General features: G+C 46.2%; 1 protein-coding gene across 3 annotated transcripts in view; it reads left to right on the top strand.

Moving 5' to 3' along the window:
• The window catches only part of B3GAT2 (beta-1,3-glucuronyltransferase 2), a 76,230-nt gene that overhangs the window by 43,834 nt on the left and 8,139 nt on the right, over positions 1–24,257 (top strand). Inside the window, exon 1 of one of the 3 annotated variants that reach the window (XM_085541979.1) lies at positions 10,977–11,653. The exons of 1 other annotated variant lie outside the window; for it this stretch is intronic. Coding sequence is in view for 1 of the 2 variants with exons in the window: in XM_015859090.3 (XP_015714576.2) it covers positions 12,017–12,583 (567 nt within the window). In the remaining variant the exon portion in view is untranslated. Of the gene's footprint in view, positions 1–10,976; positions 11,654–11,756; positions 12,584–24,257 lie in introns of those variants that run through there. One more of the 3 variants, XM_015859090.3, reaches the window with a different exon arrangement.

The raw sequence follows: 24,257 nt of genomic DNA on the forward strand, positions 1-24,257 counted from the left end.
TGGAACTTCCCCAGTCTAGGTGCAGGATCTTGCACTTGGTTTTGCTGAACTTCATGAGGTTGGCATGGAACCACCTCTCAAGCCAGTCCAGGTCTGGATGGCATCCCTTCCATCTAGTGAGAAAGCATCTATATTGACTAAACTGCAGCTTATAACAATCTCAAGTGATGTTTCCATAATTAAGCTGAATGAAAGTAACCCTGAAAAAAGGTGATATCCAGCCAGTTAATATCCAGTGTTGGAGCTTATCATTCAGTGGGTTGCTTAATTGAGATGACATGAGCAGTGGGGCCCTGTAGAAACTTGTCCTGATGAGTTTGCCTTTGCTCTGCTGCAGAAAAGCATCCAGATGGTTACAGTGGAGCGCAACTGAAAGTAGAAAATACAGTGCTGCTACAGAATATTCAACTGCCCTTATGGGACACATTAGCAAGCATAAAATATAGGAAGCAGTTCTTTTACTCAGCTTGGCACTACTGACCTGGTCCAGAATGCTGTGTCCATCTTGGGGACGGATGCTTTTAGAATAAAATAACTGAGTCAACGCTACTTAGAGGTGAGCAATGTGGATGGTAAGAAATGTGGCTTCTTGGGAATGATTGGAATAGCTGAGCCTGTCTTCTCTAGCAAGAAGACAAGGATGATGATGTGAGACTTGCATGCACCAAATATGCATTCTTACTCCAATAAGTAATCGTGGTTGTGAAGAAGTAATTTAGGTTAGATATAAAGGAAAAAAGAATTGAAAGGACAACAGGGCATTACAAAGAGGGAAGATTTAGGGGGAAGTTCTTTACTAGGAGAGCAGTGAGGTACTGGAACAGGCTGCCCAGGGACGCTGTGGATGTCCTGTCCCTGGAGGTGTTCAAGGCCAGGTTGGATGGGGCCCTGGGCAACTTGATCTAGTAAACATGGAAGTTTGGTGGCCCTGTCAGGCAGGGGGGTTGGAGCTTCATGATCCTTGAGGTTCCTTCCAACTCGGGTCATTCTGTGATTCTGTGATTAACGCAGAGGTTGCTGGCATCCTTACACTGAGCATAAGAGCAGATGAAAAATGCGTAAGTCTGCTTGATTTGGCTCAAGAAAAAGGATAAACTAAATCAGAGCTGCTACTTCTGCCAATCACCCAAAGATTGCCTGGACAATTTACCCAGCTAGAAGCCAGGGGTGACCTGAGTAAGCTGTGTCAGATCGACATTCTCTGCCCAGCTCACAGTTTTATGGAAAGATCTCTCATATGATGAGTGTCCCTGAATGGAGAAGGATGAGAGAATGGTTGAATGATGGCTGGGAACAGACAGTCTGTTTGCTCAGAGCTCATTCTCTGCTCAAATACAAGGATTACCTGGAAAATCACAGAATCACAGAATATCCTGAATTGGAAAGGACCCGTGAGGATCAAGTCCTACCCCTGGCTCCATGTAGGATCACAGCAAAATCAAACCTTACGTCTGAGAGCACTGTCTAAAAACTCCTTGAATTTAGGCAGCCTGGGGCTGTTCCCACTGCCCTGGGGAGCCTGATCCAGTGCTTTATCACCCCCTGGTGAAGAACCTTTCCCTAACTCCCCACCCGTCCCTCAACTGATGTAGCTCAGTGCCACTCTCTCTAGTTGTGTCACTGTCACCAGAGTATGGGAGAGCCAGGAACACTGTGTGAAATACAAGGGTAGCAGCAGAATATACCTGAATCTGCAGCACAAGGAGGTGTCTGAGCAGCTGTCTGAGCTCTGGATTCAAGATTTCCATGCTGCACTCCTGGGATAATGAGGGACCCATGAACCTTCGATTTGGTGGTCCATAACCTGCCTACAGAATCATCATTCAGTTATTCACCTCTAAAGACTTGCCAATAAAGCTGGAATGTAGTTTGGGAGATATTTTGAACCTTGGCACTGATCCACCAGTTCAAAACGTGTGTAAATCATTAGATGAAATAACCTCTAAAGGTCATTTTCAGCCTCACATTGCAGAGATTTCTGAGCAATGGTAGAATATTTTCACTCTTCTCTGGAATAACAGCAAGGCTAAAAATGGAATAGCAAATAATAGATAAAAAAGATACGGTTTCAGTATCCATTACTGACAGAACAAGTTCATGAGGCTTTTCTATTTATGCTATACCTAGTAGAATGTTAATGCAGATTTGAAAGAGATGGTGTGTTAAATTATGCCATTTGAGAATTATACAACATCTCATCTTTAGTGAAAACTTGTGGCAAATAGCTAAACTATGTAAAATTGTATTATTTGAGAATTACACAGAGCGTAATTTGAGAGGAAGGTTGTGACAGGTGCAACTACTTGCCTTTTCTCCTCACAAAGGATGAGATGCTTTATTCTTCTCAACTGCTGTAACTGGTCAAAGATTTCTGAAAGAATAATACTCCTTAAAACAATACTATAAGCCTGAATCCTTAAGTTCCACCTGCCAGGAAGAGAAAAATGAAAGATTCTGCATATGGTATCTCGGTGACATGTACTGAATTTCAAGCTGCAGGGCAGGCAATCTTCTGTGGAAAGACCCAATTTTAATGCTTTAGGACTTCACATCTGTGAAAGCCATATCATTACACTGACACATAGGGTTGGTTTAAGGCACATTTTTGCTTGGGACCTGTTACCTGTGCTCATCAGAAAAATCCCCTGGAATACCAATGCCTTATATAGCCTCATTCTCTGGAGGAAGGGACTGATCTGGATGAGACTGTGCTACAAGCACCATCTGAAGCTGAATTCTGGCCTTCAAGCCTCAGCAGAGCAGGGACCATCCCTAGAGCACGATGGTGCTTTCATCCAGCCCTGGTTATTAAATTGCAGCAAATGCTACTACATTTCTTTACCCAGCTCTAACCCTTAAATTGATAAGGAATCGAAGTGTTTGAACATGATGAATAGCAATGTAAGCTATTTACATAATCACTGTTTACATTCTGTTAGAGGTGACAAAATCATCAAGAAAAAAAATTGTCAGTGTTGATAAAGAGCATATCAGTAAACAGCAGATTAAGCAGGACACAGAGAGCCTTACAGCCCAATTATACATAATTTGCCATGGACATGGTTTGAGAAAGAAATGCACACAATGACTTAGAGAAAATTGCTTAGCTTGGCCACATCCTTATTAACAAAACAGCAGTGCCTCAGGGCAAATTGTCCTTGAAAAGTAACTCCAGGGAATAATAGCGTATCCTCATCCTTTGCCTTGTAAGGCAGAGGGGGTTACCCTGTCCTCCTAATGACAGGGCCTGAGCCTCTTCAAAATGTAGCTGACCTTCACACTTTTTCGTAGCTGCCTACACGTGCCCCCAGTCCCTTGTAGAGTCAGGATCTGTACCACCAACCAATCACGGGCCCTCAGCAGTTCATTTTAGGGGATCTACACAGTGGTTTACTTCTATCTTACAACCAGGATGCTGTGGAGATGGGTAGCTGCAATATGTCTCCCAGCCCTGGTCTGCAGCTTTATCCAGTGAGCATTCTTGCATTCTGCCCAAAGTCTTATTCCCACCTTGTGTTGTACGCATGCACTGACTACCAGCAATGAGGGAAATCAAGATGCTGGTGAAATGGGTGTGTGATCCTCCCTGCAGCCTAAGGAAAATGTCACTATTACTGTATTTTATCCCAGCCAATTAAGAGTAAAAGAGCATTTTGATTCTACCACACCTTCATCAATGGTCCTGTGGAGCATTTCGTTTTATCAGTCAGATGAAATGACAGTCAGCTTACTGCAAGTCTTCAAAATCAAACCATACTGAGGAGCATAAGGATGGTGACTGGTTGTTCATTGCTTTCATGTAATGAGAAAGCTTTGCAGTTCCATCAGACTTACATGAATGTTAAGGAGGAACTATCAAATACAGTCTTAAAAAGTCTGAAAGGTGCAGTGTTTTTCATCATGGCTTAACCTTTCCTAAAAAGATGAATGATGATCCATTGCCTAAAAGAGTTTAAAATGAGTAACAAAGGAAACAAGATAGAAAAAGTATCTGTTGAGGAATATCTGGATGAGCTGGAATAACTCAAATTACCACAACCGGTGACAAAACCTCAGAAATCACTGGAGTGATCTGACAGGGAATGGGGAGAATCCTGAGGAAGAAGAACAATCCCAAGAAGGACAATCATGTCACCATCTTGAGAACCAAGAGAATAGGATTAAGTGAGGAGTACCAGGCTGGGAACAATACCATAGGAGAAGACCTATAATGAACTGAATTTAACCATTCAAAGTGCCGCACAGAAGGCATGGGTAGTAAATATCATTCTTCACATGGTACTGCTAAAATCTTTATTGGTATAATATTTCCTGTATTGAAGTCCACGTGTTAAGAAATATATGGATGTAGGAGAAAACTTTTACTGACTATGAATTCAAAAAAGAATTTCTGGAAATAATGCTTTCTTGTAGAAAAGTGGTGATGAATAGGAGGTGTCACTGCTAGCTGTATTAGAGGCTGCCACAAACAGGAAAGGGATCAGATATTCTCCGCTGGCACTGAGACATTAATCTGGAAATGTATGGGAACAATAGGACTTTGTGTTAAATGCTAGAACTGTCTTACAATTGGGACAACTAGGTACAACATCAGATGGCTGGAATATCATCACTGGATGCTCAGACAAATGTCTCCTGGTGAGAGATCAGTGGTTGGATTATGTGACCTTTTGTGCCTGGCACTCCTACAGTTTGTTTCTTCCCAGAACTTACCTTGATTTTTAAAATAATTCTGTTTGTACCACATTCAAATTCCAGCTGCAAGCTTTTTCTTTTTTTTTTTTTTTTTTTTGTTGGCCATATGCTTTTGAGCACAGAGCAGTGTATGGTGCTTGACAAGCTGGAAGGCTCCAGGGACATCCTGTAGGAACAACACAGAGAAGAAATACTGGGAAGGTGAGCAAAGAGGGAGAGAGGAGTATATTAGCTTTCTGCCTCAGTGGAAGTGTTAAAATACAAGCGTCTTTGAGCCCAACTAATTGAGTTGGGTTGAGTTTGCAAGCGAAGCACAAGGGTACTATTTAAAATGTGTATTTATGATATCGTGACCATAACTAGGGTTTAATGAGATTTTCATTGTGGGAGGAGACACCATGAACAGATGGAAAGGCAGCAGTAATCCACAGACATATTGATGAGGCATGCAGGCCAACTGGGTGCTGGTTAAGCCCAGCTGTCCCTCTCTCTGGTCTAATCTATTTGGAAGAAAAAGGGACAGGTTTTTGAGCAACACTCCCATGTGTTACTTTCTGCTTAGAACTGATGTAGTTTGATCCTTATTCCTCTCTTACCAACAGTTAAGATGCCATCTTCACTGCTTTGCAGGTACCACCATTCACAGGCTTAAGTGGGATTCAGCAATTGCTGAATCAATATACAATTGCTGTATACAACACATATAGTAGCATACAGTAATGAAATATCCTCAGCTTGGCCAGTTTGCTCCACAAACACCCTAAAGATTTGAGGAGGTGGATATATGTTCTGAGACTTTGAAGGACTTTGAAGTCTCCATGCCAGAGAGGTTGTGGATGCCCCCTCCCTGGAGGTGCTCAAGACTAGGCTGGATGGGGCTTTCTTTGAGCAGCCTGGTCTGGGGGAAGGTGTCCTAACGCAGGGGTTAGGAACTAGATGATCTTTAAGGTCCCTTCCAACCCAAACCATTCTATGATTCTATAATAACCCAACAGACCCTGAAGCACCATGAAACACACATCACTTCAGAGCTTACCAGCTTTCAGAACATAAAAAACAGACAGATTCAGTCAGTTACGTTCATACAGCAAGAGGTGACCTAAAAGTAGATATATAATCAAACTAAGTCTCCAGCCAAGACCAACTTTGCTATCCTCTGATTCTCAGTACAAGGGATCACCCAGGCAGCTTGCAAGCCTTGACATCCAATAGCATTTTTCCAGGGTGATTACTAGCTGTCTCTGTGTGCTGCCAGCTCAGATGAAAGTCTGGGGTCAGTGAGATGAAGGACAATAAATTCACAAAGATCTCAATTAGTCTTCAGATGGGCCTAAGCAACTTTTCTTTCTGAATCACTCAACAGATACAGCTTCAGCAGGACCACTTCTGCCAATAGTTCTAATTTCAGAGTGCCTTGTTTCATCTTAACCTAAGCCTTTTCCCAATGAACTCAAGGTAGAGAGAAAACCACTACTTTAACACTAAAATAAGTGTGCTTGGAGAGAAATTTGCTTGCGTTTATCTGTGCTGGTTTAAGTCCACGTCCAGTTAAACTAAAACAATTTACTGCATCAATGAGGTCTCACGTAGGTCTCAACACTGAAACATAAAATTGTGGGAGGTTCCCTTCTGATTTCAAGAGAAATTACAACAGACCCTTTGACTTCTCTAGGGAAAAAAAAAAAAATCATCATCTTGAGGCTTGTGGAAAAGATCACAACGAGGAAAAAGAAAATATTTTCTTTATGAGCAATGACTGGTAGTAACCTGCAGCTTTTCCTCTTTTGAGGGCATTTTGTTGAAGAAAAGCTGGTATGCCTAAACATATGTTTGCTTGGGTTTTGCTTTGTGTTCTACTGTATCACTGAGCCGATAAGATGGTAGTACTTCTTACAGGCTTGCCTCTCTTGTGTTAGGACACTGGTGCTACAGCAACATTACCTCATTAATATAACATTACATTACAAACAAAACACAGAATGAAATGTTCAGCCCTCGTAGTGTCAAGACCAAGGGTCAAGTAGGCTTTTCACATAGAGCTTTTAACTCTCTTTTTTTTCCATACTCAGGGCCTGCTCAAAATATAAGCAAACTGACCAGGAACCAGGACTCAGAGGGAGCTCAGTGACTTCTGAACTTAGTTATACAGATATAAGGGAGGGGTAGCCATGAGGCATAAAGATGATCCTCTTCCTATTGTCTGAAAACAAAGATTTAATAGAAGATTAAAAGTGTAAGAGCTGAATCGTAAGTACTCAAAGACCAACTTAGGTTTCCAGAGACAGTCTTAATTCTGGCATTTCCTATCTATGAATGCTTACATTTGCAAATACTCTTGTAACATAGTAATTTTTTGTATGCAGTTTTCTGGGCTGAGAAGCAAAGGAACTTCTGTGTAATTATATTACCCCTGTGGGTTTTCACATTTTTGTCTCTACCCCATAGACCTTTGCTACTTGAGCAAATAACGTACCTGTAAGATGTCATAAAATCATAGAATCACAGAATCACAGGTTGGCTGGGGTTGGAAGGCCATCAACTTCCAACCGCCACTGTGGGCAGGGTTGCCACCCACTAAATCAGGCTGCCTGGGTCCCCACCCAAACCTGGCCTCAAACACCTCCTGGGATGAGATGTGTCTCAGCACCAACACCAACACTCTGGCCTGGTTTCAGAGATGTTTGGTGGCAGATGTGTGGTGAGAGCATTGATTTCCATCTATATGCCACATCCAGAGGACTTCCCTTCATCAAGATCTTTGTGTGTCCATTACCCACCTGTTCCAGCCTTTACCACGGAACACTGTGGCACAGATATCTGAACCTTTTCAGAGTTGAGAGTTCAGCTCTTTGTTTCAAACAACTTACTTTCCTTATGCATAAGGCACTTATTGCCAAGTAAAGCAATGCTCATTTTTGTGATGGCTTCCAGCATGCCCTGCAGAGCCATGATCACTCTCATGTCCCCCCTCAATGTGCCACACCGTGTCACTGCTGCCCCCCTGCTCTGTCCTTGTGAGGCCAGTCTGAGCCCAAGTAGGCAGCAGGACACCTTCCTTGTACCCACTGCCTGTAGCCACGGAGGTCCAAATGGGCATTTGCAGCTCTTCTTTCCAGGAATTTGGAGCTGGTTGCTATAGTGATAAACAAGTTGGCTTATTAGGGGAAGGAACAAAGCACTAGAGAAAATGATTTCAAAAATGGCCTACGTGCATACATAAACATGCAATCTCGTCCTTCATTATCAGCCCAGGCAGCTGGGTTCTTGTTTTTGGAACTGCACAGACACCTTATTCGTTATTTTAGCACATCCAGCCTGGTTTCCACTGCATGTTTCATCTGCAATATCCTGTTTGTGAGTGTGGGGTCCTTCAGCTCTGAGTTGGAGAACCACATTTCTCGGGGAGTTCCACAACTGGACACACCAGGGAAATACGATCTGTTAAAGAAAATGCTGGGTGGCCTAATAAGGCTGCAAGAAGTGCAAAGGAACAGATGTGGACAGAAGGAATTACGTTTTTGCTGCAACCTGTGCTGTTTCCCCCATTTTTTTCTTCTTCGCCTCCTGCTGACACCTCTGAGCAGACACGCGGAGTGCTGATCTGAGCCTGTCAGATGGCAAAACGTTACACTCTCTGTAGGAAGTCTGGCTTCAGCGCTGGTCTTCTGGGCCTTTGCTGTAGTGTAATAAACCTGCACTCATTTAAATGCCTGGGTAGCGACAAGACCAGCCTCGCGCCCTTGGATATGCGGCAGACAGTGTGTGTTCTTTGACATTCCTGTGAGATGAAGCCCTGATGCTCTTTTTTGGCTAATCATGCATTTTGATTGACTGAGCAGTGCCAAAAGGTACAAGTTCAAACACTAAAAACCACACTGCATATATTTAATTTAGATAGGTAGGCCAGCTGCATCGCCTGCTATGATTTGAGTCACCTTGTATCTGGTTTTACCTGTCACAGGAACCAAGCTGACGAGCCACCTCTGCATGCCAGAGCTGATTATCCGTTTTCATTTATCATCAGTCAACGCTGTTGAAAAACACCAAAACAGTCCAGAGAAATGAACCATCCATCCTTGAGTTTAGTCTACTCTGTTACAGTCATGTGGAATAGGAGCTATTTCTCTACAGTGTTTTTTCCACAAGTTAAAAATAATGGCCTGTTTTGATATGTTTATCCAACTGCTTTCACTTCTGTTCCTGCAGGACTATAACAGTTGATCAGCTGCAGAACCTATGAAACAATCAATTTTAATAACCTTTTGTTTTCAAATACTACTGACTGTCTTTCCAATATCTGAAGAACAGCCTGCAATGTTGTACCTAGCTTGAGCAAATCCTGCTGCTCAGAAACCAAGCAGAAATCCAGATGCTTTGAGCCAGAAGAAGGTTTGGGCAGACAGAACATTCTGCAGTATGCTCTAATTTGGAAAAAAAACATGTATATATTTAAAGCCTCTTTGCTCCTGTAAAATGAGATTTCTTGTGTATGTCTATGCATATGCACAAGGACGGTGCTTTCTGTCACTGTCAAGCATTCCTCTGCCAGAGCCAGGCATCCTCCGCCAGTAAGAACAGTGCACAAAGTGAGGTAGAGATTATTTTTATCAAAACAAATGAAAAATTGCGTGCCAAGTCCTGACACATCTCTGACAGGAATCTTTGGAGAACTGGGGCAGCAGTCAGCAATATGGCAATAGACGAGCCCAGCAATAGAGCACTGCAAACAAACAGTACTAGACTGGATCCTGGAAGGACACGCCTGCCCCCACTCCATTACACAGCCCAGAATAAGCTCTGTGCTGTGTGTTGTTGTGTGGGAAACCACAGGAACAGTCTGAGTCACACACAGAGATTGGTACCATCCATCACAACTTACAAACTCGTCCTTTGTTTCAGAGTTGCACCTGAGGCCTCAAATTAGATGTGACAATTTTTATATCAACCGGTGCTAAGATGTTCTGCAGAAAACAACCCTATCTTTGTAGACAGCTTGTCCCCACAAATGGGATGGTTATTTGATTGGGTTCCTCCAATTGCCAAAGGAAGAACGTTTTCTTTGCTCAGTTAAACAAATAGCAGTTAGCTTGTACGTAGTGCTTGATTATTGCTTACCTGCCCCTCTGATGGAATCTGCACACAAAGCTAACAGAACGATGCTGCTTTATTTCATCTCATACCTGATGTGCTTGAATCATGACCTCCGAGTGTCCCATGGCACACAGAAACATCTCATGGTGGTTCTGGGGTAAAAATACCATTGTTGTAATTTGTTACCGGACAGGCGCACACCTCAGATCATCGTGTTACAGATCTGTGCAGAGCTAGAAGCAGAAAATACTGTGCTAGCAAGCACACGGATACATACAGCTGCCAGCAATCAGCAACACAATTAGAGAGATGGAGGAATACCACAGAGTTCATCAGGGATCTCCCTGGTGCTGAGCTGGTGCCCACGCTCCTTCCTAACCACCATAATCACACTCATCTGTCCTTACTGCTACCTTCACTCAGGCTTATAGCCGCTAACCATTACGCATTCCCTCCAGCCTAAGCTCCAAGTGCATACATGAGGTCCACCAAAGACAGTATTTCTGGCTGAACTGAGAAGAACCTACAGCGTCCTGTGAGGAACATCAGTTACACACATCCGTTTGTCACCCTCAGTTCCCATGTTCTGCCTCAATAGATTTTTGGGGTGCTGACGCCGTATCTGGCAGCTCTTGGATTAACTTTTCCAAATGAGAACAAACAGCAGCTCACTGGTATGTAGCTCTGATACATACGTTGTGTGACTTCAATGAATTCTCTCTGTAAACAGGATATTTGAGCAAATGAGAAAACAAGGGTATGCTCAGTCATTGGAGAGAGATGGTATTTAGATTATTGTCCTTTCGATACAGCGCATCAGAACAACACAGGCAACTGTAATTTCATGTCTGAGGTGGTTTTGATTCGGATGTATTGAACTATTTATGCTGGCTGCACTGTGCTGTGTTACTCCATAAATCACACAGCAGCCCTTCCATCCCCCCAGCGAACACGCTAACTCCCATTACCTCTCAGCCACACAGATGTCCCCCCACTGAGATACTCAGTGCGTGGCCATGTGCCACCCTCACTTTCGCATGGATTTCAGCCCACGTTGCGTCACGTCAGCGCCCTTTCTGTGTGTGAGCCCTCTGGGTTCATACGTCCTTCCGAATAACAAATGGATCGCTCCGTGGGTAGGAGCGATAGATGCGCTGCTCTGCCTGCGGCTGTCACACACGTGCCGGTGCGAAGGATGCGCACAGAGCAGAAAGGAAAGGAGCAGCTTAATTGGAGGAGGCTGCGTGAAGATGTGATCAGTGTCTCTAACCCACACCATCCCCACCGAATGTTCAGTGATGAATCACCCCATTTCTGAACCCAAACAGTCCCCGGGTCGGTGAGCCCACGATTCAGCCTGTGAAAGGGTGAATGTTTTACTCGGGAAACGAAGGAGAACTTGGAAATTGCTAAATCCCAGCGCCGTGCCGCTGTGTTGTCGTACAACACTCAGGTGCTCGGCTCGAGTTGCACGCAGCTCTTCAGCTATGGCAGCAGAGAGCCGAGAACGCGTTGGAAACTTCCTCGGTGAGAAAGCTCTGGTCTGACACACGCATTGCACGCGCGGCACAGCACTTAATGAATGCTTTCTCCCGAGCGAGGCAAATGCAGGTGCGTTACTATCAAACCCTCGCGCATTGATGCTTTTTAAAGGAGCTGTCACGCCGCTCTGATCCCGGAGAAGCGGCGATGCTCGGGACGGCTGCGAACGGCGCTCGTCGCTCCCTGTGCCGCTCCTTCAGCCGGCGGCGGAGCGGAGGGCTGCGGGCAGAGCCCCACACGTACAGATATTGACAACTTCGGACTTCTGCAGCGCTCCGAAATGTTCCTCGTCTGGGAATAAAGACAAAACGGGGCCGGCCCGGAGGTGAGCGCCGCGAGCAGCCGGGGCCGTCGGGGCGCGATAGAGCGGCGGGCAGCCCGGAGCGGAGCGGAACGGAGCGGGGCGGGGCGGGACCCCCGGAGCCGCCCGCGGGGACCCTCCCTCCTCCCTCCGCCCGCCTCCCGCCTCCGCGCCGCCAGGGGAAGCGGCGGGGAGGGAAGCGGCCGCTCCCCAGAGCCCCCCCCGGCCATGCCGAGGGAGGAGGAGGAAGAAGAGGAGGAGGGAGCGCGGCCGCTGGCGGGATAGAGGCGGGCGGCGGCGGTGCCCCGGCGCGGGGCGAGGCGGAGCGGCGGCCCCGCGCCCGTCCATGGGGCGGCGCTGAGGGTCGTTGCGGCGCGGCGGGGCAGCATGAAGGCGCTGCTCCTCAGCCGCTTTCTCCTGCTGCTGCCCTGGGTGCTCGTCGTCGTCATCGTGCTGGACATCGACAGCAGCCGCGCTCCGCCGCCCGCGCCGGGACCCCGCGGCGGAGGGAGCGGCGGCGGCAGCGGCGGCGGCGGCGGAGGGTCCCGAGCGGCGGCTGAGCGGGCGTCCCCCCCGCGGCGCCCCGAGGCCGCTTTGCCCACCATCTATGCCATCACGCCCACGTACAGCCGCCCGGTGCAGAAGGCCGAGCTGACCCGGCTGGCCAACACCCTCCGGCAGGTGGCGCGGCTCCACTGGATCCTGGTGGAGGACGCGGCGACGCGCAGCGAGCTGGTGAGCCGCTTCGTGGCGGGCGCCGGGCTGCCCTGCACGCACCTGCACGTCCCCACGCCGCGCCGATACAAGCGGCCAGGGCTGCCCCGAGCCACCGAGCAGCGCAACGCCGGCCTGGCCTGGCTGCGGCAGCGGCACCAGCACCTGCCGGCCCCGCAGCCCGGCGTGCTCTTCTTCGCCGACGACGACAACACGTACAGCCTGGAGCTCTTCCACGAGGTGCGTGCGGGCTGCCCGCGGGCTCCCCTCGGCGCCCGTCCCGTCCCGACGCCTGAGTTCGGTCCGGTCGGACGCCCCGTTGCGCCCCGCCGGGATGCGGCGCTTTATTGTGGTCCCCCGCAGCCCCGCGGACTTGTGACGGCTGTCCCGTTTCCCTGCCGAGCGAAGCGGGTTTGGGGATTATATAACGGGTGAGAGCCGCGACGGAGCGCGCTGACCGGCCGGCTGTGCCAGCCTGAGCCCCGCGCTCCTTCGCGTTACTCCCCGGCCGCTTTTCCGTGGCTCCTCGTGGAGCTGCCCGGGCTGTGCGAAGCTCCGAGAAGCGGCGGGTCGGATCGCTCCCTACCAGCAGTCCCAGGTGTGTGTACTTCAGCCCGTGCTGAGGCGCTGCAGTATGTCAGGCTCTCAGCTCTCTTCGCGGGCCCCCTCGGCACGGAGGAGGGGTGTACGATGAATGAGTGGGCCTCCAACAGCATAAGATGAATGTTGGACGTGTAACCTCAGCAGGGTCATGCGGGGAGGACACAGCGGGGCCGACAAGCAGGTGGGAGCATGAGGCTGGTGGTGACCCATGTCCATCGCTGAAGGGAACTGCGAAGCTTGGGTGTCACAAGGGTTGTGATGTCTCAGGACGTCACATGAAATTCCCCAGAGCTGGTTGTTTTAGAAGAAGTGCTTTTGTTTGCTTGTGTTTAGGTGGTAGTGCATCCGTTCCCCTTTTCATCGTGCTGGCAGGTGTGTGGTCCAGCTGAGTGGGGTGCCCTGCTTCCTTTCTCAGTTTGGCTTTCAGCACTGATGCTGCCAGTTTGAGGACCTCAGCCTGGAGATACAATTCTTGTTGTGAGTGATGTCCTTAAAGTCTTGTGGCTGTGCTGAGGGTGCCATAATGTCCCAGTCCTCCATGGGTGGAAGCGGCCATCTCTGCTCAAAGATACAAACTACCCTGATGCCTCCTAAGGGGCTCTGTAAACAGAAAATGCACTTAGAATGGTTTGAGTTGGATTGGATCCATAAAGGTCACTTAGTGCAGCTCCCCTGAGGTGAGCAGGAATATCCACAGCTAGATCAGGTTGCTCAGAGCCCTGTCCATCCTGACTGTGAATGTCTCCAGGGATAGAGCATCCACCACTAATCTGGGCAACCTGTTCCAGTGCTTCACTACACTTACCATGAAAAGCCTTTTCCTTAATCCAGTCTATGTATCCCCTCTTTTAGTTTGAAGCCATTTCCCCACTCTTATTGCAACAGGCTGCTTAAAAGTCTGTCCCCTTCTCTCTTATAGCCCTGCTTCAGGTACTGGAAGGCTGCTCTCAGTTCTCCCTGGAGCCTTCTCTTTTCCAGGCTGAACAGCCCCTACTCTCTCAGCTTGTCCTTGTAGGAGGGATGTTCCATCCCTTGGATCAGTTTTGTGGCCATCTTTGCATGCACCCCAACAGGTCCTCATGTGTTGAGGACTCCGCGTCTGGATGCAGTGCTCTATGTGAGAGCTCACCAGCACAGAGCAGAAGGGCAGGATCCCCTCCTTCGACCTGCTGGCCATGCTTCTTTTGGTGTAGCCCGTGGTACAGTTGGCTTTGTGAGCTGCGAGGGTACACTCACATGAAAGCAAAGGAATGAACTGGAACAGGCTGCCCAGGGGGTTGGTGGAATCTCCTTCTCAAGGGGTTTTCAAGACCCAACTGGACGCCTACCTGTGTGACGTGGTGTAGGGAACCTGCTTTGGCAGGGGGGTTGGACTCGATGATCTCTAGAGGTCCCTTCCAACCCCTACAATTCTGTGATTCTGTGAACGTGTGAGAGGCTAGCCTTGACAATTACAGGCATGGCAGAGGATCTATGCTTCCTCTTGCTCACAGGAGCAGTGACCTCGCACCTGCAGCCACTCACCCCCTGAGACCTCCCTTTCACCAGGCTTAGCTGGTGAGGAAGAGCTGTTTATTTTGTGCCCTGTGTTTGCAGGCTGGCCCATGTGCATGAGTGAGTTCTCCCTTGAGATGTAGCAGCTGGAAATCTCCAGTGCGGGAGCAGAGAAAGAGCTTTTGCTTCAGGTATCACCAACTGTTCCCATGGCTGTTTTCTGGCATCACTGGTGTGTATAAGTCAGTCTCTGGGATGCCACCTATAGTCCCACTGGGAGCACCTCATCCACCTGGCAGAGCTGGTGGAAGTCCCCTGGCAGGGTTTGCTGGAGGTATGTGCCTTCACAGCAAGTGGGAAGTGCATGTGCAGGGAACTAGCAGTCTTGTTGTCAGCCAAGGCGCTGCTTGAAATTTTATTTCTCGTTCAAAAAACCTTCTCTGTTGGTTACAGATTCTGACTTGACAGCTTTGTAGTAAATCCCGCTCTCTCCTTCAGGAATTGATTGATTTATGAGGGTAAACTGAGCTTCTCTTTTCCAAGCACGAAGAGAACACTTCAGAACGTGTTGCATGCAGAAGGAATCCGGTAGTAATTCTGCCTGCAAGTGGCACTGAAGATGCCTGAGAGGGAGGTTTGCTCTGCCTGTTATATGGTACTGTACCGGGAGCCATCCTCCAGCTCTGCAGCTGCCTAATCCCACACCTGGTCACCTGTTACCCACTTAGGGGAGCAGCGTGAATGTGAACAAGGAGAGAGGAGCTCTCAGTTCTGGTTGGAGCACTGCCCTGTGCTGGCTGGGCAGCCCTCTGCAGGTTGTGCTCTAGGTGAGGGTGAGTGCAAAGTGTGCCTTTTGCTGCTAATTCCTGCAGTCAGAGGGTGTTACTGCAGGGCAGAAGACATGCCAGGGAGCTGTATGCCAGTGTAAGATTGTGTTCATGGCAGCTCCTCTGCTGTGGGTTTCCCTGGTGCTGCAATGAAGGCAGAGCCTTTTAGCACGGCTTGTTGTGAGCAGTGGTGTATGAGCAATAAGGGCACAATAAAAAGGGAGTGTGCTTTGACATAGGATGCCGTGGCATGTTGCTGAGAGCTTTCAATGAGGACATTCTGATCTTTGTCCAAAGTACTTCTATCTGGTACTTACAGGAATGAGTGTGTTATATTTGATAGGGAATGGATTATGCAGCGTGTTATGTGAAAATGAGAGGAATAGAAAACAGGAAGAAAAATAACTCTGCAGAAGTGTTTTGCTGGGAAACACTATCTGTAGTATAAAACAGGAGCTCTATGTTGCTTTTATAAATGTTTGTGGGGTTTTATGTAGGACATAATGGATCGTGTGTATAGCTTAGTTCTTTTTTCTGGCAAGATTATATTCTGGGAGTCAAGCTGGGCAGGGGCTGAGCAGGTTTAGCTGTAGTTCCTTGGGTATGGTGGAGAGCCTGCGTTGTCTTTCTGCTGTTCCAGTGCATCGGTTGTCTGCTCAGCTGAGTGTTGTGTTGGGGAGGTCCCATCTTCCTTGGGAAGGCTTTGGGGAAGGAGCAGCTGTTCCTGGGTTGTAACGTTCTTTGGAAGGCTCAAGGAGTAGTTGCGGGAATGGAGGTGTGGCCTTTGAATTATTCCCAGCTCTTTCCACTTGAGAGTATAATGGCGCTCAGGTGAAAAATCATGCTTTTAGTTCAGTGCCGCTGGTTCTGGCGTATTGTTTTGTCATTTATTCTTTGGGGATGAAAGTGATTTATTCTTTTCCATGCTCACACATGATGTGTTTGCCTGGAGGTGTCCGTCTGCATCAAAACCAGCAGTCCACTTTCTGAAAACGTCTTTTATCAGCTGAACCTCAGCTGCATTCATAACAAAGCCACTGTGAGGCCTGAAATCCCCAATTTGGTGCGTGATACGTTTTACAGATGTTTCTATATGAATCATCATAACTTCTGTTTTTTTTTCCTGTAGGCTGTTCTTCCTGGAGTGACTCTGTTATAGTTTGTTGCCTTTGTGCTTCATCCTATTCCTGAATGCAGGTTATTGTGTATTGTGACTGATGCTTAGCAACTGCTGATTTGATATTTTCAGATATTCTGGAGGAAAATTTAGGTAAGACTCACATTCCGCTTTCCTAGAGAGGTGTTAGAAACAAGATTCCAAGTGCTGGGAACTGCAGGTAGACAAGGTTGGATTTCCCCTACCCTGAACTCTTCCCCAAACTCTGGAGCAAATGTCTTCAGTGTGCCAGAAGATGAGCTTGTTGCATTAAGAAATGCATTGACTTCTGCAGATTGCTCTCTGGGTTCTTTCTGTCAGTTTTGCTTGTGTTTTGCTCGGACACCTAAAATGAGATATAAGCACTTTAATTTCAAATATGTCTAAAGCCATGATCTCCCTTGTTGCCCCCCCAGCCCTTTGGTCACTGCTGGTGCCTAAAGAATGCCAGTACAGCACCTACAGGCTGCCCAGAGAGGTTGTGGATGCCCTGTGCCTAGAGGTGTTCAAGGCCAGGTTGGATGGGGCCCTGGGCAGCCTGGTCTAGTATTGCATGTGGAGGTTGGCAGCCTTGCTTGCGGCAGGGGTTTGGAGCTTCATGATCCTTGAGGTCCCTTCCAACCCAAGCTATTCTGTGATACCGCTGTCATGCCTGAATGTGAGCTGAGGGTTCCTTTAGAGGAGCTCACGCTGTACTATGTGTTCAGAATACAGCCCTGCAGAATGGAGTTCAAAGTAAATCACAGCATTAATTCTCATTTCTAAGGAAAGACAAATCCTTTTATTTAGTAGCTCAGCATTTAGCCTAGTTGCTCACTGAGCTGGGGACCAGAATTCAAATTGCCGTATCTGTTGCCTGCACAAGGATGCTCTGACTATCATGCTGGAAAGGAAGGAGAGGAGGAGAAAGAGCTCCACCCTTTTAGCTTGAATTTGAGGTTGCGTTTACAGATAATTCAAGGTTCATGGAGCCACAGAAAATACGAGAATCTGCTCAGTGTTCTCTGACTCAGTCAACTGGGTTGCTCTTCACAGGAGCAATTTAAACGAACATTGAATTAAACACAAAACCTGTAGTATATTGTAAGTATGATAGTGCTTAGGTAGTGGCCTAAATTGTCCAGGCAGGATCATCCTCAAATCAACCAAATGGGAACGAGTCATGTAGAAGAGATGAAAAATAACAAAGATTTCTTCTTTGCTAATAGACATTGATAATTCTCATAGTGGCACTGTAGAGCAGAGAATGAGTTGTGTGAGTGGTTCAGAATGAAGAGCAGGAACACAAGACAACGTTTTCATTCTCCCAGGAGGTTTGCATGAAGGCAGCAGATACTCTAGCTGCTGCTATCAGTCTGCAGCTGGAAAAAATCCTTGTTAGTGAAAACAGAACCTATATACATGCAAATGCTGTGTGTCACATTGGCATCTGATGGTCCATACAGGTGTCTGTCAGCCACCATTGGCTTCCTTCCTTTCTTGGTGGCTGTCTGTGATGCTGTGGCTTTCTGCTTTGCACTGTTGGGGCAGGGCTGCTTCAGTTCATAGAATCATAAAATGGCCTGGGTTGAAAAGGACTGCAATGATCACCCAGTGTCAACCCCCTGGTATATGCAGAGTCGCCAACCACCAGACCAGGCTGCCCAGAGCCACATCCAGCCTGGCCTTGAATGCCTCCAGGGATGGGGCATCCACAACCTCCTTGGGCAACCTGTTACAGTGCGTCACCACCCTCTGTGTGGAAAACTTCCTCCTAATATCTAACCTAAACCTCCTCTGTTCCCTAGATAGTGCAGGTGCTAGCTGTTTTCAGAGTTAATTTTATACACATTTCAGGGGAGGTTAGTTCTTTGTTAACGGCTTGAATTGGTTTTGTATATGTGTGGGAGCTAACAGTTTTCGTTTGCTACTTTTATCTGTAGACTTAAACCAGCACCAAAAATTCCAGGGACTTTTGATCTGTTGCAACAATCATGGAAACCTAACGGGAGCTTTTACTCCTGATTTGAATAGTTTCTGGTTTAAAATGTGAGAAGTGACACTGATGTCTGATATGTCAGAAAATCTCAGTAAAATATTTTGAAAGCAAGGATTGAAATTTCTGCATCTCTGATTCTGTTCACAACTTTTATTCTCTATTAGCAGAAGGTTCTATGTATTTTTTTCGATTCCTTTTCTTTCCCCCAAGGGTTCTGTTGGGTTTTTTTCTCCCTCACAAGGAGAGAAAAACATTAGACAGGGCTTTTAGAGGGGTGAACAGTTGGAAACTGAACTTATGTTTTAGTTCTCCCATGATCTTCTTTGTAAAACAGTTTGAAAGCAACTCAGAAAAGACAGAAGAGGTGAATATTTCCTACTTACTTCAGATTTAACGAGGGAAGGGATCGTGCTCCTTTGATAGCTTAATATAGCGGATTAAGGGTAGGACAGTTATGTAAAAGTTGACTTCCAGGTAGTTTTTAATTGATATAGTTATGCAAAAGATTTGGAAATATTAAAAGTGATTCTAGTTCTCTTTGAAAACACAGAGATCTTCTGTTGCATCTCGCAGAGCTGGCTGGAAAATCAGATTTTTGCCATCATCTTAAAAATCACACTCAGCAGCACAGATAGAATTAAATATTAGCTGGCTGTCATTAGTTATTTGCTTCATAATAAAAAAAGATCTAAATAAGAGTTAGCAGTGCATTAAATACCTTTCTGGGATATAAATTATTTAAGAATACATGGCAGCTTTTAAATGCACGCTGACATTCCCCTTGCACATAGACATGTAATACCTACGCTGAAAAGGTTGGATTAGAAGAGACTGGTAGAAAAACAATGACATAGCTTAAAAAATGAGAGGAAGCAGCGACAAAAAGGTTATTTGAAGTGGATTTATCCAAGTGAGGGACTGTGGATTACAAGGTACCAAGCGCTCTCTATTTCGGTACTTTGACAGCAATCTTCTTCTTACCTGCAAAACTAATACTGTTGCTATGAAATTAATTATGAATCGTCAGTGGCTCTTTAGAGCTCACGATGCGGGAGCACAGCTGAGTGGAATGACAGAAAACAGGATAAGAAAAGGAATTAGTAAGTGGAAGAGCTGAAAGTGTTGTGTTTTGGAAGTCTTCCCAGTGCAGAGATTGGCTCCTAGCTGCAGTAGTTAAGGGTTGGTACAGCTTTCTCCTTTATGGAAGCAGTGCTGACATTTTACCCAAGGATGCTGATGTCATTTAGGAGCATTAATCAATGTATCTGATATGTAAAATGTTGCTTGTGAGAGGGGAACTTTGTCTTCCCTATGTGGTGTGGATTGTGAAAACGAGTGGGGGCAACATAAGGAAAAGTAAAGGGAAGAGCTTTCCAATGGTATGATGAAGCACTGAGTCTCATCACCTGTAAAGGTTGTGGAGCTTCTGTGGTGATAAGAGCAGATGAGACAAATGTCTGCCAGGTTGTGTTGAAGTGCCATCTCCCTAGCTGCAGGGCTGGCTTAGGTAGTGGCTGCTTTGTAGACCCTTCCTGTGCATCATCCAGCAGAGCTATGGACCCTTTGTAGTCAAACTCACTGACATCACACTTGATTTTTGAAGTTCCTTTCCCCACAGCTACAGATTTTTTTGTGACTCAGTATCCCTCTGAAGCAGTGTTAGGAATAGGAGCTCCATTTTGTGCCTAAGTGAATGGGGAGCAGAGGAGCTGTCCTGGCAACGTAAGTGTTGTTGACATAGAAATTGGCTTTGTGTGTCCTCAGAATAATGCACGATGCCCTTCTTGAGAACTGATGGAGTTGCTGCTTGTGCTCATGTAACCTGCAGCACTTTGTGGGAGAGCTGTGCTGAAGGAGCTCTAGATTACCTCTTTGGTAACAATAAAATGGAGTTTTGTATGTAGGGGTATTTGAAACTCTGGGATAGAGTTCGATTGAGGTGACAGTCTGAAGACAGACCAGGATGCGCCACACAAGGGCTGAAGCAGTAGAAGACTGAGCAGTGCTTACTGCTTGCGGCAGCTGGGTTTGTTTTGTTGGAAACATTGAATCCCAGATAGAAACACATCAACATCAGGCTGCAGTAGCACTAGGATGGTTGTTTCAGCATCGAAGCCTTTTCACTGCAAAGAAGTAGGAGTCTACTTTTTTCTCTCTGTCATTTACCTTCTTTCCCTTAGGGCTTCTTTATTTTCTCTCTGGCTTGACATCTTACCCATCCATCAGTCCAGCACATCCCATTAGGTAGCTTTCCTTGATTGACTGAGATGCTTTTTTGGCAATGCTTTTAACACTCTCTCTTTCACTACTCGGCTACATTTTCTGCATTTTCACTTGTTATTCTTTAGCGATTCCTGCGTTACTACTATATCCACTGCTATGTTCCCATCACCTCGTTGGGATTTCTGCTGTCACTGGTTAATGCTGTCTCTGTCATTTCTTTGCCTACTCCTTCCTGGCTCTCCTCTGCTTCGTTTTGGCTTATTCTGTCATCTTAGTGTCCTTTTCCCCACCTTCCCCCACCCAGAACATCGCTCTCTTCTGTGTCCCAACCAAATTAAGGTTAGGAAAAAGCATTTCCAGAAGGAGATTCACCCTACCTTAAGGCAGCTGTCGAAGCCTGGTGGGATGAATCACAGTGGCATATTTGTATCTCTGCTTGTTAACTATCAAAGTTGAACTAGGATAAACTAGATGCCTGACTTAAACATTGAGTTCCCTGTAAGTACGATGAATCTCATTCTTGTACACTGCCAGGACTTAAAAGCACGGAATGGTAAGAGAACGTGTGTTGCCACATTAAAATGACAGCTAGAAGAGCAATTTAGGAAGCTGTTTGTAATTTATAGGATTTGGGTAGTTGCGTAACCCACAGCAGCAAAGCTGTTTAGAATTAGCATGTTTCTGAATCACCTTTTTGTTTGATAGTGTCAAATTCCAGCTGCGAGCTGACCTTTTAATCCAAATACAGCTTTCACAGAGTCATACATAAATACAGCCATAATGCCTCAGGATGTTAAATGCAGTAATGCTATTCTCAGAAGATTAAAAGAAATATTCCCACTTCCATCTGCCTAGCAGATCCCGAGGCTGCCAGGTATTTCAGAATTAGCATAAATAGTGGTCTAGATGTGCTCTTGCTGTTTGTACTTAAGGGATTGCTGCATTCTTGACAAACGCTTATTTCATTCTCCACAAATGGAACCTGTGAGAATAAGGAAAGTAACACAAGGGCAAAATAAAGAGCTCTGTAAACGTTTACCTATTTTCTGCTGATGTATGGTGGCTTTACTGGCTTAACTTGCAGACACGAAGATAGACCCAAGGCTATAATAATTCTTGGGTCATTTTGTGCCAATTTCATGAGGTCAGTGAGATACTCTGGACTAACAAGGTTTTTCTACACACTTTGTAAGGTGAGATATTGATGTAAATCTGTCCGGCTCTGTTGCCGCGAATGCTGTAGCCAGTATTCACCCAGTGCAGAAGTGTTGTGTGACCTAGCTCAGTTTGCAGCTTAGCTTCCCACAAACACGGGAAGGGACCGAGCTTGGGCGTACTGTGCATGAACTGCCTTGGTGTAGCAGGGGGGCATGCTTGTGCTTACCTGGGGGCACTTGTTGTTTGCTGAGGGTGCAGACAGGCAGCTGGCACAGAGCAGCTGGAGCACTGTAAATCAGTACAGTGATAAGTTAGTTGGTCCTGCAGCCATATGCCCAAGTACATGTTGGTGCTGATAGATAAGAGGTAAGGGAATATCTGTGTTCATCTTGCAGATAACACCAGCTTAGCACAGTAGGATGTGATTGTGCCCTGCAAACCTCCTGAAAAGTTGGCTGTATAGACAAGCCCAACAGGATCATGCCTTGTGTCCATATCCCATGGCTTTGGATGTTAATGTCAATATACCATTAGAAAAAAATTGCATTGTGGATGTAATGTTAAAACAAGAGCTAAAATCATGAAGGTGCACTGACTGTGACATAATGGATGTCAGCATCTTACACTGAAGAAACAAGGCAGTAAGTAGGATTTCAACCCTGGACTTCATGAGAGACAAATTAGACCTATTCAAGGACCTGCTTTGAGGTATCCCATGGGTTGGAGCATTGGAAAGTAAGGAAGTCCAAGATAGTGGGTTAACGTTCAAGCACCACTTCCTCCAAGCTCAAGATTGGTGCATCCCTAACAGTAAGAAATCAGGCAAAGATGGCAGGAGATCCACATGGATGAGCAAGGAGCTCCTGGTAAAACTCAGATGGAAGAAGCAAGTCTATGGAATGTAGAAAAGAGGTATAGCCACTTGAGAGGAACATAGGAACATGGTGAGGGCACATCCAGAGATGTTGTGGAGTCTGGATCTTCCTTGGAGACATCCAAAACCCACATGGATGCTTTCCCATGTAACCTATTCTAGGGAACTTGCTTTAGTGAGAGGGTTGGATTTGGTGCTCTCCAGAGCTTCCTTCCAACCACTACAATTCTGTGAGGACAGATTGATTTCTGTATCAGAACAGTTGATTGCTAATTCTGCATTTTCTGAATGGAGGAGCGGGAGAGATGGGAAAAATAATCTGAAGCAGGCAGGAGCAATAAAAAAAGTCAGTGGTTTGGACACAGAAGATGCACCAAGAGAAGAAGAGGAGGTGTACAGCTCTCTTCTGATTTCTAAGTATGTATTTTATGCACTCCTGATATTCACTGAAAAATCTGCTGATATTTCTAACTTAGCAATAGGACCCAGAGCAAAGTGCTTTCTTGGTGTTTTTTTTCCTGGTGGATCTCCTGGGAGTCCAGCTGATACATATGATAAATCTTTCACCTTGACAGAAAGAGAGGCAAGTGTTTAATATTTAACCAAGGTTGTCTTTCACTTGAACATCTATCTATAGGGGAGTGCATTACAAATAAGTAAAGTTGTATTTGTTTTTTGCAAAGATGAGTGTTTGAGGGGAGAAAGGGATCGCGTTTCCCTAAGGAAATGGCCTCAGCTACTCTAGAAGATGAGATTGTTTTAAAAATCAATCAAATTAAGCCTGTGTTACAGTGGGATAGCTCGATACTTGCTTAAATAGGACTGCATTTAAGCGCAGTAGTTAAACCTGTGCGGTACAGCTGGGCATAGCTCCTCAGGCCTCACTGCAGAGCAGCACACAAGCGTTTCTGTCATGTTACCTTCCAATTCACTGCAGAAACCGGGCTGCTAACCAGCGTGCTGAATTCAAGGAACCCCAGTCCAGTGCGCTTGTTGCTAAAGAGAGTCATTTTCCACTCCCTGTAATCTCCTGCAGGATAGATCAGGCCAGCATTTACAGAATTACTTCTACCTCTTTTGGGAACAAACACCCACACTTGCCCATGCCATGCCCAGAAACCCAGCAGTTCTTTCTGAAACAACATGTGAACGTTTAAAGGCACAGCCCAAACTTTTCCTTCTTTCTTTTTTTTATGTTATTTATTTATTTATTTATTTTAGTACGAGCCTTTAATTGCTGTAACCTCCTTTGTACAGATCTTATGTAGTGCAGGCAGGGGAAGAGTTTCTTAATTGTACATGTCTCAATGAAGTGTGCTAATCATTCCTGTAACAGTCTGTCTCACCGTGCTACTAGACTACATATGCAATCTATAGAAATAAACTTACTGTACCAGAAGAGGTTTAGACTGGACATAAGAAAGAACTTCTTCTCTCAGAGAGTGGTCAGGCACTGGAATGGCTGCCCAGGGAGATGGTGGAGTCGCCGTCCCTGGCAGTGTTCAAGAGGTGTCTGGATGAGGAGCTATGAGATATGGTTTAGTGGCTTGTTGTAGCTACAGTGATGGGAGGATGGTTGGACCTTTGGATCTTGTAGGTCC

The sequence above is a fragment of the Coturnix japonica genome, chromosome 3 (genome assembly GCF_054131305.1).
Source record: "Coturnix japonica strain WE chromosome 3, WE-NBRP24, whole genome shotgun sequence".
NCBI classification, from domain to species: domain Eukaryota; kingdom Metazoa; phylum Chordata; class Aves; order Galliformes; family Phasianidae; genus Coturnix; species Coturnix japonica.